This window comes from Crocodylus siamensis, chromosome 8 (assembly GCF_052110815.1).
Source record: "Crocodylus siamensis isolate JL-2025a chromosome 8, ASM5211081v1, whole genome shotgun sequence".
Classification (NCBI taxonomy): Eukaryota; Metazoa; Chordata; order Crocodylia; family Crocodylidae; genus Crocodylus; species Crocodylus siamensis.
This window is the reverse complement of record NC_143402.1, coordinates 26,721,064-26,738,945: the sequence shown is the minus strand read 5'-3', so window position 1 is coordinate 26,738,945 and position 17,882 is coordinate 26,721,064. Positions and strand designations below refer to the sequence as shown.

Sequence of the window (17,882 nt, the reverse complement as noted above, 5' to 3'; positions counted from 1 at the left end):
CTCCTCTTGAAGACCCCCAAGGATGGGGTGAGCACCACCATATTTAGGTACATTAAGCTATTATCACAGGCTTCTTCCAAAGGTTTCAACACTTTCAGAGCTTGTTCATCAACTTCTGAGAAAGGAGAAAGGAGACTCCTCAAAAACAGAGTCCAGAAAACAGGAAAAGACATCAGACCTCTGAGAAAATGCTACTTAAGACCTCAGAACTCTGTTTTATGTGGACAAAAAATTAATTCTGTCATATGATGCTTTATCACATGGAAGAGGGCAATTTCAAAACATAACAGGAAAAATGTTAGAGGATGCCCAATCAAAGATGTCTCTGATTGCTGAATAGAGATGAATGGTGTTATTCTCATTAACAGGAAGAGTACCTAGCTATCATTTGGACAGCAAAGCAAAACAACAAACAAACAAACAAAGCCTGCTTTCTAAACACGGTTTTTTATCATTCTGGAAGATCACAAACCACTTGTGGGACTCTTAAGTGAAAATAAGATTGTAACAACCATGGAACAAGTGCCCTCAGACAGTTGTGAGTGCAGAAAAGTCCTTAAGGCAGAGTCTCAGCATGCCAACTTAGATGCTCTCAGTCAATGGCATGTTTCAGAACAATCTGGTTTTATAGGTCTTCTAAGAGAGACTACATTCCTCATGGAATAATATCACAACCAGACAACAATAAAGGTTTCCCTGGTAAGACACTACACTAGATAGGATCACATTTTCTCCTGGGTGCTGCAGCATCTGTGCAGCACTACACAGTTAGCCAAAATATTTGAAGGGAGAAGAATTTCACCTATTTAGAGATGTATGCTGTATGGCGTAAGAGTCATTCCTCCATAAAAATGAGATTTAAGTGCTGACAGTTACATCAGTCACACTTAGCCATTTCTGACATGAAACTGCCTTGGGTGTATAGCAGCCAAACAACAATGAGGACCTAGGAGAAAAAGGAAGTAAAGAAATGTCACCAATGTCAAGTATGCCAACAGAACCTTGTGCTGGTACCATCTGTACCAGGAACGACTAAGACATCTTTGATTCCACTTTCTTGTAGACACAGGGTGTCAAAGCTATAGCCCATGGGCTGAATCCAGCCTGCAGAGCCTCATCTTCTGGTTCCCTGTTTTTGCCCGTGAGTCTCAGAGTTGAACCATAGGCAGTATGCAGGGCCCACCAGATGGCCCTACATGCTGCACACAACACCAGCTCCAACCACTCCAGGCCCATGCGGCACACAGCACCTGTTCCAGAACATCAGCTCCATGCTGGATCTAATGGTGCATCCCAGAATGGATGTTGCATGTATAATGGCCTTGGAGCAGTGGAGCAACTACCATGTGCAGTGAAACCCTGGAGCCGCCAGAATAAGATACTGCCACATTCAGTGTCTGCTCTGGATGCTTCAGGACACATGCTGGATCTGGCATGCAGTGTTGGTCTTCAGGTCCAATCCAGCCCAGGGACCAGCTCTACATCACTCATCCAGCCAACAGGGCTGGATGGCATCCCTACTATAGACCCAGTCCCATGCTGCCCGGCCTAGTCCTGTGAACTGGGATTGGGCTCCGTGCTACCCTGCTTGGTGGATCTCATGTGTAGGGCCATGGCCTGTGGGGATCCCTAGGGATCCAGGGGGAAGCCTCATGGGCTGAATGACACAGTGCTGTAGGCTAGAGCTGGCCCACAGGCTAGGGGCTGAGCATCTTGCCATATAACATTTAAAACATTTTCTTTATTATAGAAGTCTAAAATACATTGTGAAAAAGAGATCTCTCAGTGTGCATCTTTTTATTAGACAACACGTATTATTCCATTATGTAATAATATTATTCCAAATGCTATTAGCAAATCAGCAGAAAGTCTTCTCCCAATATCAAATGAATGTTTGGGATTGACAAACAATCAGAATCAGGTCCTTAGTATGCAACTACAGTATTATTGTCTCTGAAAATACTTAACTGTGTTACCTATTAAAAAAAATCAAATTAGAAATTATTATGCAATTTGAGAAACTGGATGCAATTTTAATTGCTTGCGTTATTTATTTTTATATAACTTTTGCATTTTGTTCTGGGCTTCCCTGTGATCTGTCATGTGTTGCTATGTATACTCTTTCATTTGCTGAGTGTACTCTGTTTCTGACAGCTTCAGTTTAACTACTTGTCTTTCTTCCTTCCCAAATGAGGGTTTGTTTGTGTTTCTTTGACAGCACTTGCAAGCAGAGATAGCAGACTGCTTCTTTTTGCATCAGCAGCTTTCTGATAGGATACCCCTCAGCAGGTGATGGGTATTCTTTTCCTATGAGCCCTGTGTGTGTGGTGGTGCTACTACTGTATGAGGCAGTAATTATTTAATTCATTGATTTCACCTCATGCTCACAAAGCCCACCTGTTGCCTCACTATCATCCCATCCATTTACACAATGAAAAAAGGACTGTAAAGCAGCAGTTGTCTCCATTGCTGAAAAAAATAATCCTATGTCAATTATTCTGTTACAGTCATCCATTATTTCCACAGCTGCATGCTGAGAGCTGTGCAAGTGGATCTAGGACCATAATAGGTGACTGCTCATAAACTGCAATTTCTATGGGGAACTAACTTGCAAAAAAAGGAAAGACATTTCATGAAGTTTAAGTGGAGAAGGTCTGAAGCATAAACTAACAGCTTTAAGGAAAGATAAGGGAACCATCAGTTTTGCCCATGACAGACAATGGAGCAAAGAATATAATAAGCATATGAGTCAGTGGTGAAAGCTAGACTGGAGTCAGGGCAAAGATAAGGGTCAAGCATCAAAGCATCTAATGAAGAGATTAAATTAGTGGCTAAGATGCAAAATGACTGGTCAAGTTAAAGCTGTACATCAGGAGCAGGGCTTCAAACAGCCCATCTGTAAAAAAACAAACAAAACCCCCCAAAAACAAAAACAAAAAAACCCACAAACCAAGCCTAAACATGCCTTTCTTTAAAAATGGAGCCATCAGTAAAAATACTAAGAAAACCTGAGCTTGATTGAAGCTCTTTTTGAAATTAGATTGGAGGCAGTCTCCATTTCAAAATGAGTTGGTACTCTGTCTTGGTGTACAGACAGAGCACAGCAGTAGCACTTGGTATCTGGGCAGGAGCACAGCACCCTGTGTGGAGCATTCTCTCAGGGCTTTGTAGACCATATGCACTACGGTGTAAGGCAGTGGTATACTCATGCATTAGGCCCTGCAGACCAGAAGAATGGTGCAGGGCCAGTCCATGGGCCAGACGGAGCCCTCTGCATCAGTAATGAGCTCTGGGGACCAGCACTTCCTATTCCCTAATCTAAGCACTGGCATTAGGCCCTGGGAGCCTGCCACCACCTGATCCCATGCCATCATGCTGTAGTTGGACCCTGGGGGCCTGGCAGTTCCCCCTCCCAGCTCCCAACACTGGGATTGGGACTTGGGGCTTCGTTCCACCTCTGTCCAGCCCTGTAATCTGAGACCAGGTGCCTGATTCAGCACACAAGACACGGGGCTCCCCAATGGTCTAGAAATTTGGCAGCAGGGGAGCAGTACCACAGTGGGGCTCCCTAACTGCCCAATTTCCAGACCTGTGGGGAACCTCATGGGCCAGATGACATGCCACTGTGGGCCAGATCTGGACTGTGGGCTGTGAGTTGAGCACCCTTGGTGTTAAACCATTGCTCAAGTCAAACAGGGTTAGCAACCAAAGAAAATATTTTACTGACAATCTGCAAACTTTTTACAGACAACCAAACCTTTTTACTATGGTTGGTTTTAAGTCTCTTGACCAAGGCCTGGCAGAAGCATATTTCACTAAAAAAAGTTTGATTTTCAGTATCAAGTTTGCAGATTATCATTCAAAAGTTTGGACTGGCAAACTGAACAAAGAGCTATACAGGAAAGCCTCACTACTTGCGGGTTTGGCATTCACGGTTTCAAATATTCGCAAATGCCGAACCCACATCTTAAATACACTGACAGACTCTCCTCGGGAGCTCTGTGCTTGCCACCACTGGGCTCCTGCTGCCACCACCAGGCTCCCACCACCGCCACTGCTGGACTCCCACTGCTGCCAGTGCAGCCATGCCTCCCCACCCCCTCAGCTGCCAGGGGCACTGTGTTCATGACATTCATGAATGCAGTGCTGTATTTGTGGATTTTGCCACTTGCGGGGATCTCAAGAACGTATCCCCCATGAATGGTAAAGGTCACTTGTAGTGTCATTGAGACAGAGTAGCTGGACAGGACCAAAGCAGCAGCTAGAAAAGGCTGTGGTAGGAACCAGGAAGGATACAGGAACTAGGGAACCAGGTTGAAGCAGGATGCAGGAGAGAGGCAAGGAGATAAAACCTGAAGGCAGACAAATACTGCTTGCAGATAACTGTAGGCTTGTGAAGCACAAAACAATGAACATTCCACTCTTGGCTCTAGCAATCCATCAGGTTGTGAGGTGGAATTGGTTGCCCTGGGTATATCTCAGACTAGCTCCAGCTGTGGCCAGCCTACTTACACACAGGCACTATGATAATAATAGTGTTATGAAAATTTAACTAGATTTTATATCACATTTGTTTGTTGGTGTGCGTCAAACTCATAGAATCTGTAAAGCATTTCTAATGTGGCCTCGCTCTGGTATCATTTAGAAGCTACATTTAATATGTTTTCTACACAGTGTAAGGCATAATGTGTCTTGACCTCTTGTACCCCTGCAGCCTTTGCTTATAAGTGGAAAAGTACCAGAGGGAGAGTACCATGTGAGAAAGGGTGTGCCATTTGCAGGAGGGGGTTGCTGTAACTAGTGTCATGCGGAAAAAGGATATAAATCATTTTCTTGAGGGGTTCTTTTGTTGTTGTTGTATGGGGTTGTTGAATAGGTGTATGAGAGAATAAAGGTTTTGCCTGGATGTGGGGTGCATGTGTGTGTCTTGGGTTAACTGAAAAGAGTATTGAAGAGAGAGTGATTGAGTGCAAGGGTGAACATGTATGAAAACTAGAGAAATATGTCAAGGTAGTGAGGAGCATGAGAAGACTGAGAGAGTAAGGTCAAGAGTGACCTGAAGAACTCTGTCCCCACCTCTACTTCCTGATGCCGCAGGAAGCACCGTTCCTCATCTTGTACCAGATTAGCCTGGCTGTGACTTGGCCTTTGGAATTGACCTGATGTTCTGACAGGAAACTGCTGGAGCTAGATTCCAAAATCACCCCATTTCCCTCTGGTTGTATTGGCCTCCAGTTCCTGTGGTAATTGTCACCCATCTTCCCCTTGTTGTCCCATGTGTGTCTTGTTAGCGTAGTTCAAATAGTAGTATTGGGTATAAGAAGTCATAGTATTCGGTATAGTAACTTAGTTAACACAAGTTCCATGGTTAATATTAGATTTTCTGGTCTCTACATTCCAATAAACTGTTTTAATTCGTTTTATGATACGTTGTATCTGTAGAGGTTATTCAGTTAATTAGCTCTGGTATCTATGCAGAGTGGCTACAATGTCCACATGATAGATGCTGGAGGCTCTAGTCAGGTTTATTACTATATGCTCACTCTTACTGGCTAGAAAGGCAAATTTCCCACCTCACAACCCTCTGTTGATTTCTAATCCAACAATAGCTCTAAGAAGGAACACTAGAAAGTCTTATGGACTCCTTCTACTGTGTTAACTGTAACCTAGTCAATAAATCAATAGTACCAGATTTGCTGTTCACTAGAATAGTTTCCCTGCACTTCTGTACCTGAATTATTTCATGATGACAGGTTATTGGTCTAGTGGCTCAAAACCCAACCCGAGGAGCTGCTCCTATACTCCATATCCTTTGACCCCAGAGTGAGAGACCCTATTTGGATCACTGAAGCACAAAATCTTTCCCAGTGCCCCCAGCAAAGAGTTGAAATTATAGATTGAAAATTCCCATGTATTGTTTAGGAAATTTCCTAAATGCAGACAGTTTTTGTTTGATTTTTTTGGGGGGGGGAGGTTGGTCATACCCTACCATTTCTTCAGCAATATGAAGGTGATTCAGCAATAGTACAAGATAAACCAATTCTTACCTGCTGCACAATGGTTGTTAATTCCAGGCACAGTTGAACAATGTTGTTTTTTAGCAATGAATATTCTGTTACACTGACAAATGGAGACCTGCCAAAGATAGACAACAGCTTTATAGGAAACAGTATCAATTTGCCACAAAGTTGTTCCAGTTCCTAATATGTGTAATTTAAAAATACACTGGTAAAATACACAGAATATCCTGGTTACAACTTCAAGAATGGCTATCCTCACCGATTTTGGAAATTTTAGAACAGGCACAAAAATATGGATGACTTACATCATATCAAAGAAGAGCGTAATGGTCAAAAGAATAATGATCTTCCACTCACATAGCACCTGAAAATTTATGATTGGTTCTTTCTACCATCCCTCCACCCTTTTTAAGAGTTTCTTCTGAAATAAATAGTATGCATAAATGTGCTCATTAAAAGCCCTGGGTACTATATGATAAAACATATAATAACATCATATAATAACTGTTGTAGTGTTTACTTGGATAATTACAATTTGAAATATGTGTCAATGTGTTACTTTGTACTGAATTTATTTTTAGGGAGTATTGGGAGGGTGTATTTATATTAAGATTAAGTTTAATGTCAAATGCAAAAGGATGAATCTATTTTGATGCACAGCTATTCTGAAAATCTAGCCCTAATTGTGCAAACTGAATGATGGAAAATTTAGCCTTGAGCTCTTTTAGCCCTAATGAATGATTTTCAGAAAAGATAAACACCCCAACTGCCACAGACTTGAGCTGGATTGAATACTCAACAACTCTGAAAATTTAGTCCAAAAGAAATATTAAGAACAATTTTTGGACTTCTAGTCATATCTACATTTTCATGATGCTTGGACATTCATTTCCATCTGGAATCTCAGAATACAAACAGGCCAACTGCTTGCCATATGTGAACCAGTAATTTTTAAAAATATAAATTTATGTTTTTTCTAATTAATGGAAAACTCATATACTGGCTAGTGAGCCAATAGATTAACACATGCAAAGTTTCTCCAGAAAGAGAAACACAAAATATAAAGATACATCACTGTCATCATGAAAGACGTAGCAATAAAAATGCATCTTTTTCCCAACTGTACTATAGTTCTACTCTATGTGGAAAATTTGGCCCTTTGATTTAGTGTCTGTGAGAACATGTAGTACTGATTAACTCAAAACAGTTAAGGCCAAAGCCTATTTAACTTCTATGTGCCTAACTAGCATTTATATCATTGTGTAACTGCAGTTTTTGGCACTTATGCACAGTTTCCAAGGACATGTATACCTTCTTGAAGTAAAACAGAGAAGGAAGCCCAGTATCCAGGTCACTTCCTCTTAGGCATCTGTGTGGAATGGAATTACCTGGGCGCACACACAATGCAGGGTAAATCCCAAATCTTTAGTTGCTAAAAATACAAGTAAAAGTGTTTGATTCTGGAGGAAGAAGAAGGTGGGCCTTCCACTTTAAGGCCCAATAATTTAAAAGGTACTTGGCAAGAGAATGGAAGACGTGGATTACGGTCTCCTATGCCCCAAGGGGTTTTGAATCAGTGCCTCCAACTTCCCAGCATGAACTAGGCATTGTCCAGAGAGCTTTCTACCCCTTCTCTTGATGCCAAGACCTTTGTACTTTGTTCAGAATATGCATTGGATAAAACAGACAAACAAACATCACTACCATAGTTTCTACCCCACCAGGAGCAGGGACTGAAGTTAAAGCCCAGGGGCTCCTCTCTTCTTCTAAAACAGAAACTATAGTACTGACTCTCACATACTCTCTCCATTGGGTTCTCTTCTTGTCTTTATGTCTTCCCTGGCTGGCTAGTGGGCCAGTTTTAAAAAAAATGCTGGGTAGTGTTTTGAGTAATGCTAAGCCAATAGTCTAATGATTAGAACACTTTGGGGAAGCAAAGCGCAAAACCCCTCTGGGTGAGGGGGGCCAGATCTCTCACTCCTTTGACAAGGGCCCTTTAGCCTCTAAGCTCGTGGTATTCAACCTTTTGGCCTCCCCAGCCAGATGAATTGCAAGGAGCCTGTTTGTGGGCTGGATAGGGCCATCTGTGGCCCAGATCAGGCCCTAGGGCACAGCACTGCCCCCACTTACCCCTCTGCATGTCAGGATTGGGTCCCAGAGGTCTCTTTCCATCCCCCTCATGCCAGAATTTGGTTCTGGGGGAGGCAGGACTCCCTCCAGCCCCCTACATAAGATGGGGCCCTAGGGCCTGGTATTACCCCCACCCAGCCCTGTATGCTGAGATCAGGCACCATTTCCAGTGTACAGGGCCTAGGGCTCCCCATGCATCCAGAGATTTGGCAGCAGGGGAATGATGTCATTGCTCTCCCACCACCAAATTTCCAGACCCAGGGGAAACCCCAAAGGCCAGGTACCATGGCATTGTGGGCTGGATCTGACCCACAGGCCAGAGGTTGAGCACCCCGACTGTAGGGTTTCGAGTTATAAAGACAGATAGCTGCCATCTCCAGTGTCAAACACCCTCTATTTATGCTTTTTTATGGAACTAAAGATTCAGGAACTACCCAGGATTATATGCACACCCAGCAAATTCTTTTCTACCTGGACATCTATGTAGTCAGAAGGCAGCTTCCTGAACATGTTTAGTGAGCTCATAGCAAGCATAGCTACATGGGGTTCAAACTGTGCACCAATACCCAAGTAAGTACCATTTCAGCGCACAAAGGGGGAAAAAACCTCCTTCGTGTTTCAAAATTCTATCATAGAAATGAGGAAGGAAAGCAAAAATAAGAGGAAAGTATGGAGTCTTGTTATGTAATATTCTCTCTTCTATGTTATCAAGATGATGATTTTAAACTATTCAATTACCACCATTTCTCCAAAATGAATAGCAGTATATTCAAGATGGGTCTCAGAAGATTTACACAGGTCTTTCTATAATATAAACAGCTTTTAAAACAGGAAGTTTGGACTGGTAATGTAACTTTGATTAAATTAGACTTAACCAGATCAATTATAATCCCTTTCTATTTTGATAGGAAATCTAAAATAAAACCTGCTTTTTAATAACATTCTTTTGTCCTTCTTTTGAAGGGTTCAAGAGCTCTTGTGAGGATGTGTATTGTATGCTGAGGATAGACCATTCATTTACTACAGAAATGCAAATCACATAACAGAAGTCAAGACATTTTTTCCCAGAAAGAACATCAAGCTTTTGGAATGTGAAGTGAATAACAAATTACTTAAACAAGGATATTGAAGTGGGAAGTTAGTTGGATTTTAGTTAGGATACTAGAGCTATCTAGGTTTCTTATTCTTAGGGAAAATGGAACAGACACCTTTAAATAACTACAAATAGTTAAATACAATAATGTGTTTGCAAATATCTAGTTGGTCTAATAGAATATATCACCTCTTCCATGAGTTTTGTTTCCTTTTATAAATAGTTAAGTCCTCAATTTATGGTACAGTCAGAAGACCACAACCAACAGCACTCCTGAGGAGGGGTTTTCAAACTTTTTAAACAAGTGAACCCCTTCTGTCTCCAAGTTTCAGCTCATGTACCCATTTATATTTTTTTCTTGTTTTAAAGGGGTGGAGGAAGGTGTGTGTGGCCCCAGATCTGCACAGGAGGTGGGGTAGGCTGCTGCTGTGGGCTGGGGTGGCACCAAGCTCTTTCTGGCAGGGGACTGGGCTGGGCTGGGCTGTGTGGCAATGGTGCTTGGAGGGTGGGTACCGGGGGGTGGGCTGCAGCCACCCCAAAATTTATCATAGCTCCCTCAACCCCCCACTCCCAGCATCACTGCCATCTACCCCAAGCGCAGCCTGACCCAGTCCCCTGTCAGGAAGAATCCAGCACCTTGCTGCCCCAGCCTGCAGCAGCAGCCTGCCCTTGCCCTGTGCGCAGATCTAAGAGCACATGCCCCCCATGCCCTCGCAGGGGTGTACATAGTGGCAGAAGCCACCCCCTACCCCTGCATGCAGCTCAATCCCGCACCAAGCTCTGGCTGGGCAGCCTGTACCTCTGCCCTAGACCCACTCCCTCCTGCATTGCTGGGGCCTCAATCTGCGCCCCACCCCACCACGTCCCTTTCCTCACAACAGACTTATCAGGCAGACATGGGTGCTCTCCACACTGCCAGGCTGCACTGCTGGCCACCTGCATGCTGCGCTGTGGCTGCACACATGCACACCACATTTAATTGGCCTCATTATCAGCCAAATCGGTTTTGCATACTCTCTACGACCTTTTAAGTAGCCCTAGGGGTATGCATACCCCCAGTTGACAACCACTGCTCTCAAGGAGCATGAGAGCCTTACTTCTGCAGTCATTCTAGGAGAAGAGTACCTCCTACTGAGAAAGTGACAACTACTTGCTGGACATATGTTTTCCTTGGAATCTCCAAGGCCCATATTTCTTATGAGACTCCAGACTCCATTGTTCTTATGAGAAATAACACATTTGCAGCCTGTGAGAGTATGACTGCTCAAATCTGGTCATAATTTAGCATGTTTTACTACTACCAAGATGCTTTCTGAGGTATAACTTACATGTCCAATAGTATTCAGAATCCATGAAAAGCTTAACTTGTATATAGTAAATATTTTAACAAAAAGTTCAAGCCCAGAGCTTCTTGGTACAATGATTCACAATTCATAAAAGAGAAAATGTATCACCAATTATCAACTAAAACTATCCATGAACAGATATGAAGCCTGGAGAGCCACGTTGCAAGCTTCCCATTCTGTTGCCTTAATTTTTGTTAACCCTGACTTCCTGTGACTACTCGTCCCTTTTTTTCCTGGTTTACAAGGAAGTTCAATTTCCATGTTCATTTAACCTTAGACTCCCTTCTGAAATTGCCAATGATATTGCCATCTACAGAGGTGACAGGTACATTTGTCACTAGGAATAGAGCGAAAATATTTAATTTCATATAGGCTGCCATCCGCCAGTGGGAGATTTTAAACTGGTGAACCAAAGGAAACTCCAGCATCCCACCACCATCCCCTGAGGTCCTGAAGCCTGGTCTATGAAGCCTGGTCTTTAAATATACAACAGATGAAGCTTATGAAGGTCTATGAAGCCTGGTCTTTAAATATACAACAAATTTACAAAGCAAAACATCTAACTGGAATTCTAATATTAGCACTTAATACTAGAAGCAAGAGAAAAAGTGCAAGAGATAAGGCAGACAAGTGAAAAAAATTACTCTTTCCATGGAAAGAATCAAAAATTTATAAATTACCTGTCCAGCCAGGCTAACAAGTTCTTGGCAGCACCAATCAGGTCAACCACAGAGGTAAGAAAATCATTTGGCAGTCGTCTGGAGGCCCTGCCATCATAATGGCCACTCCTCCTTCTACCCGTTATAAAGTTCTGAAGATTTTTGGCTGAGGCATTCAGCTTGTGAGAAAGTGTTCTTAGGTTTTCTGTCTCCAAACCATAATTCTGAAAGCAGAAGAAGCAAAAATGCACATGAATGTTTAAAACAACCAGTCGGTCCATGAGCTCTCTGTGCTAAATTGTGAGCACTTACTTTAATTCACTCAACCCTTGAGTTGTGAAGTCCAGGAAAATCAGCAAGCAATAAGAGGTACAACTAAACCATGAATATGGAACAGTTCTTGTAAAAATACCCACTGAATTTTTTAAACAACCAACAGGAATGATGCCAAACTTGTACTAACTCTGCAAGGCAAGTTAAGTAGCAGATGTATTATCCCTTTTTCAATAGGTGGAAACTGAGGGTCAGAGGCCTTAACTGATAGGCCTAACATCATACAGTAGGGCTGTCCAACTGGTGGCCCATGAATGACATGAACCTCACAAGGCATTAATGTGTGGACCTCAGACTACTGCTTACACTCTCCCAAATCAACTGCTGCCAAAGTCTCCAGGCTCCCTCTCCCTTAGTGGTGACACATAGGGGGCGTACAGGGGTGCACATGCACCCCCTGCGAGTACTGGTGCACCCCCTGACAGCCAGCGTTCCTGGGCAGGGGGGACAGGCGAAAGCGCTGGTGCACCCTTGAGAGTGCTGGCTGGGGAGTGGGAACACCAGAAGAAGTGATCCCTGTGGTCCCCCCACAGCTGATCACACCCACCTGGAAGTGCCAGCAGCATGTTCAGAACTGTCAGTGGCGTGGCACTGCCACTTCTGGGTTGGCATGATCAGCCACAGGGGGACCCCCCGGTTGCTGACTGGACACTGGGGAGCAAGTTCCCCTCCCGAATTAGGAGGCACCAGTTGCCCATGCTCTCCCTTCCTCAGCTTTTGCTTCTTGGTCCCATGCTAGGAAAGCCCAAGGCATGGTGCAGAGAGGGAGCTGAAGTGGGGGCTGCTATTGTGCATGTATGATGCCACAGTGTTCATTTATGTGGGAGGGCTTCATGCAGTGGTGCTGCAGTGGTGAGCGGGTGTGGCCTGGGTCCAACATTTGTGTGGCCACCAAGGTGTGCAGCCTCTGACTGCTTAGAAGTTGAACAGTCCTGTCCTACAGGAAGTCTCTAGAAGAAGTTCAAATCTCCTGCTAATACAGCTACTTGAACCATTCACTACATACAATCTGCTATATTTAGTCTTTCTTGGCTAGGAGGTTATTGAAAAAATATTTGTTATTCATGATTTTTTAAACAACCAGTTATGTGAACAAATTTCAGACAAATGATTGATTTTCAGCTGCGAGTTTCAACTATGCATCATTGATAGTGTATGATCAGTGACCTAATTTGTGTGGCATCAGTTCTGCTCTCTGAACAGATGACAAAAGTTTAAAGCAAAAAAACCCCAAAAAAGAATGTTATTGTTTGCATGTGAATAGGGATTTGTGTACAAAAAGCTGTCATGTCCCAAATACTGAAAACAAAAATTTATTTTAATTAATGATCACAACTAGATAAAGAGGAATACCCATGGAGTTGGACCAACAGGACAATGGACAATGTGTCACTAGGTGGAGGTGAGCAGGGGACCAGCTTTGGGTGCTGACCTGAGGGGATGCCAGAATGGAGTTCCTCCTAGAGCCTTTGCCATGGCAAGAGTAACTGTGCACCAATGGGCCAGGGGTGCTTCACACGAATAGCCTCCTGCCTCCAGGTCATGTACTGCCTCCTCTACCCCCTGCCCCAAGGTAGTTTTGCTTAGGGCACAAAATTTGTTAGTTAGGCCTTTGTTACTGTATTATGAACAACCTCACATGAAACACAGGACTGGGCCTCATCTACAAAACCATCTTTCCTTTCTAAGATTGACTCATAGAAGATTTGAACCCATGTCTACCTGAAGAGGAAATATTCAACTATCTTACTAGTTAGCTTACTTGTTAGCAAGTCTTGATTTTAAAAAGGATATATTGCAATGGTAAGATCATCACAGTTTTTAACAGGATACATATTAATTTAATATAAAATTCAATACCAAAGAATAAAACAAAACAAATGAAAAAGATCATGGATAACAATTTTCATTACTCCCCTCACTGTGAATACTATACAAGAACTATTTGGTAGTTTTACACATCTTGTGCATTTTACTTGTAAAATACTTCCTCATACAAACATAGTTTCTTTGATATCAGCTTGCCACTTAATATTTTTACTAGCTGAAATACAGGGGACATATGTTTTATCCCATCTTTTCTTCACTTTTTCTTCTACTAGGAAGATGAATTAATGATGCCAACTTGATTCTCATGATCTCTAAGCAATTAGTTAGTAAGGAATGCTATGATTTTTCCTTCAATAGGAGTTTGATTTTGCCACTTATTCTAATTATAAAACAGATCTGTTTGTTTTTCTTTCAGAGTCAAACTTTCCCCATCTCTGTGCTAAAAGACTAGCTTTGCACATGTCCATAAGTCACTTCTGTCCACATATACAGGGAAGCTATCAACTTTCTCTGAAGAAAGGCGATTTACACTGTAGCAAACCACCCAATTTTTCTTTTTTTTAATTTTAAAATGTGTTCCCTTCCCCTTCCCCAACCATTTATGACTTTTTCTCTCCTTCTCTATTCCCTATAGATAAGTATAAGTAAGCTAAGATGTAGGATAAGCTTTAACATTTTATTTTAGGTAGTAAGTTTTTTCCCTCCCCTCTTTGCAAGTAAGTTCCCTGCTATTTTGATATCGATATACCCACTGTTTTATAAGTGATAATTATTATGTTTATACTGCTTTTATATTGTGTGATTACTGTTTTAGGCCTATAAATGTAAGTTAGCGTAAGTCATGTCAAGTTTCCATTTTGTATGTCAAGCCTCCATCTTGTGTCCTCTGCCTGGGCATCCCCTGTGTTGCAACTGTATGATTCATGTACCCCTCCCACGCAAATTGGTTTCTGGATGAATGAGAGTGATTGGGAATGACTGAACTACAATAGTAGCAGTTCTCTACTGAATGGCCTGTAACGACTAGGCCATCACCTCGCATTATTCATCCAGGAGCCACAGACCCCACCCAGGAACAGAGACAAGAACCCAGAATTTGAAAGACAAAAGACCCTGCAGAACCAGCAACTCTACCATTGTACCCCACCATTACAGACACCCGAAACTACACATTCCTGCATGGAGCACACATGCTCAGTACACCAGGGGCTGACCTGTCACTAGGGTCACACAAGGTCTGCCCCTATAAAGAGGGGCAGTGAAGACCCAGTGGGATACCCTCTCCATCTGGACCAGCACCATGCCACACCACCTATCCACCCAGAGGCCCTGCCAGCAACCCCCCTCTGGACAACACCTACTGGACAAGGACCCCTTTCCAGCCTGGATACATAGCTATCACCTCCCACCTCCTCTTCAACCAAGGACTTGGACTCTGTTTCTCTTCCCTACCTGGACTCCAACCCTTCTACTGAGTCTCTTTCTCCTGCTGCCATTGAGTGCTTTTGTGTGTGTGTGTGTGTGTATGAACCAGTAACTTCATGGGGATGTATAGTGTGTTGTCTGTGTAATAAAACTGTAATTTGGACCCCTAAGTTGGATTTTGCTTTACTATGGTTTGGTCCTGCTCCAATCTCTGCTCCTCACCCCTCTAACTTCTGTCTCATTTCTCCCTCTCCTGTTTCTGGCTCACTGCCACCTCCAACACCTGTCCAGAGCTCCTCTCTGCCTCCAAACCCCCTGTTTCTTTGCTACTGTCTTATCCCTACTGCCTTTTCCTTTTCCCCTGAGCAACCAGTTTCTGCCTCAGTTTCTTTCCTGGCTGTCTCCTACTTGCCACCACTTATCTGACCCCCCAGCAGCAAACTGTTTTGTTTATATAGGCAGCCAGAGATCTAAAATAGCTACCGCAATCAAGCACCTGCTGGTTGCTTGGCTCCTCCCTTAAGATAGGATATTCATAGATTGTTAAGGGCTGGAAGGGACCTCACAAATCATTGGGTCCAGCCCCCCTGCTCTAGGCAGGAAGACAACTGGGGTCAAGTGCCCCCAAAAAGGTGACTGTCCAGTCTTCTCTTGAAAACCTCCAGGGTGGGTGACTGCACCACATCTAGAGGGAGTTTATTCCACAGCCTGGAGACCCTGACTCTGAAGGAGTTTTTCCTGGTATTAAGCCTAAAGCGGTCTTCCAGGAATTTGTATCCATTAGTCCTGGTCTTCTCCAGGGGTGCCTAGTGAACAGCTGTTCACTGAGCTCCTGATACACTCCCCTGATATAGTGGTAAGCCACTATCAAGTCCCCTCTCATTCTTCTCTTCTTTAGGATACAGAGGCCCAGGTCCCTCAGCCTATCCTTGAATGGCTTGCCTTGCAAGTCCCTGATCATACGGGTGGCTCTTTTCTGGACCCTCTCAAGTTTTTCCATGTCCTTATTGAAGTGCAGTGTCCAGAACAGAATGCAGTACTCTAGCTGCATTTTCACCAGTGTCGAGTACAGTGGGAGTATCACTCCCTTAGTTTTACATTAGATGCATGCCAGCATGTTATTTTCCCTGCTGGCCATTGCATTGCAGTGACTTCATGTTCATAAGTTGGTCAATCATTACCCCATGGTCCCTTTTGGCTGTGGTGCAAGTTAGGCTGTCACCTCTGAGCCTGTATGTATGTTGAGGGTTATTTGCCCCCAGAAGAAGCACCTTACACTTGGAAGTATTAAACTTCATCTGGTTCTGGTCTGCTCAACTCTCTAGATCATCGAGGTCCATCTGTATCTGTAACCTATCTTCTGGCACGGCCACACTGCCCCATAACTTGGAGTCATCCACGAACTTGGCCAGTGAGCTTTTCACTTCCTCATCCAAATCATTAATAAAGGTGTTGAAAATCACGGGTCCAACCATGGACCCCTGAGGGACACCACTGGCCACTTTGCACCAGGATGGCACAGATCCATTCATGAGAACTCTCTGGGTCCTACCGTGTAGCTAGTTTCCCACCCACTGAACTGTCAAGCAGCTGAGCATAATGTTCCAGTTTCTTCACAAGGATATCATGTGATACTAGATCAAAAGCCTTTTGGAAGTCTAGTTATATAGTGTCCAGATGATGAGAGACCTGGTCATAGAAGGAGATGAGATTGGTAAGACAAAACCTACCCACAACAAAGCCATGCTGGCTGTAGTTCAGAATTGCACATAGATTCTTTGATAAGCTTTTCCAGGATTTTCCCTGGGATTGAGGTTAGGCTGACTGGCCTATACTTGCCTGGGTCCTCCCTCTTCCTCTTGTTGAAGATGGGCACAATGCTGGCCTTCTTCCAATCCTCAGGAGCTAAATATTGAGCTAAATAGACCATTGGTCTGTCCAAATATGGCATTTCTTGCATGACTAGGAAAACTTCATCTAGTGAGCAAGCTTGTTTTGCTTTAGATCTTTCTTAGTCAACAGGTGAATGGGGAGCTTAAATTTGACAGTTTTTAAACTGCAGGAAAGCATGGGTAAAATATCCATGAAAATAATTAAAATATAAGGCAAAATCAGTCAGACACATTAGAAAGTCTGATCTGAATTACCAGTATTATATTGATCTAAATTATTATTAATTTGATCAAAGGGTAAAAAATGAAAATTACAGTTCACCAACATCATGTGTAGAGGTCATCTGGTACTTAAAACAATAGAACATAATAGTTACAAAACTACAGAATATTTCCTATTAATATAACAAGTCATAATGCAAAACCATGAGGCACATCTTATTCTTATGTGCGTTTTTTCTGGCTATATTACTTTCAACCACTTTTTGAAAAATGTCAGTAATAAAAATGTCAGTAATAAAAAAAAAATGTTGTTATTTAACTTATTTCATTGTTCTTCCCTATGCATTTTGAGTTTTTCTTGAAACCATTCTTTAAAAAGTCATAGTTTCATAGTTGGTAAGTCAAAAGACAGGATAGTAAAAATTTTTAAATGAAGGCATTCAGCAGCAGGTTCTGAAATCACAGGAAGACATAGCATATGTGCATTTTCTTCTTATATCTCTTGTATAATAAAAGATTCAGATATAACAAAACCACAAGAATGGTACTAACATGCAAGCCTCGTAGGTACTTGATCTTGAACACCTTCATTTCATTATAAGACACAGTATATCAAACAAAGCGGTACCGGTATGCTTTCAAAATATTTGCTACAAAATGAAGACATTCCAAGATTTGCAAAATCCTTTGAAAATCTTTATTACTGTGACCTGGGTAGGCCTAAAGGGATCTTTAAAATCCTGCAGGATTTTCATAAATTGTCAGTTAAGTTTGTATCTTAGAAATATAGACTTGCATTCCATTCAAATGAATAATGATTCATTTTAAAAAGTCATGACAGCACTGGCCTAATTTTCATAGGTGCTTTGCATGGCTAAGACTTAGAGATACTAAGAATATGTGTGCAGTTTAGAGAGATCCTAGTTTCTTGT

General features: G+C 42.6%; 1 protein-coding gene across 1 annotated transcript in view; it reads right to left on the bottom strand.

The window, feature by feature from the left end:
* The window catches only part of LOC149858241 (connector enhancer of kinase suppressor of ras 2-like), a 762,411-nt gene that overhangs the window by 419,777 nt on the left and 324,752 nt on the right, over positions 1 to 17,882 (bottom strand). Inside the window, exons 5-6 of the mRNA XM_090059075.1 lie at positions 11,270 to 11,472; positions 6,048 to 6,135 (exon numbers count right to left, since the gene is read on the bottom strand). Coding sequence (XP_089915201.1) covers positions 6,048 to 6,135; positions 11,270 to 11,472 — 291 coding nt within the window. The remainder of the gene's footprint in view (positions 1 to 6,047; positions 6,136 to 11,269; positions 11,473 to 17,882) is intronic.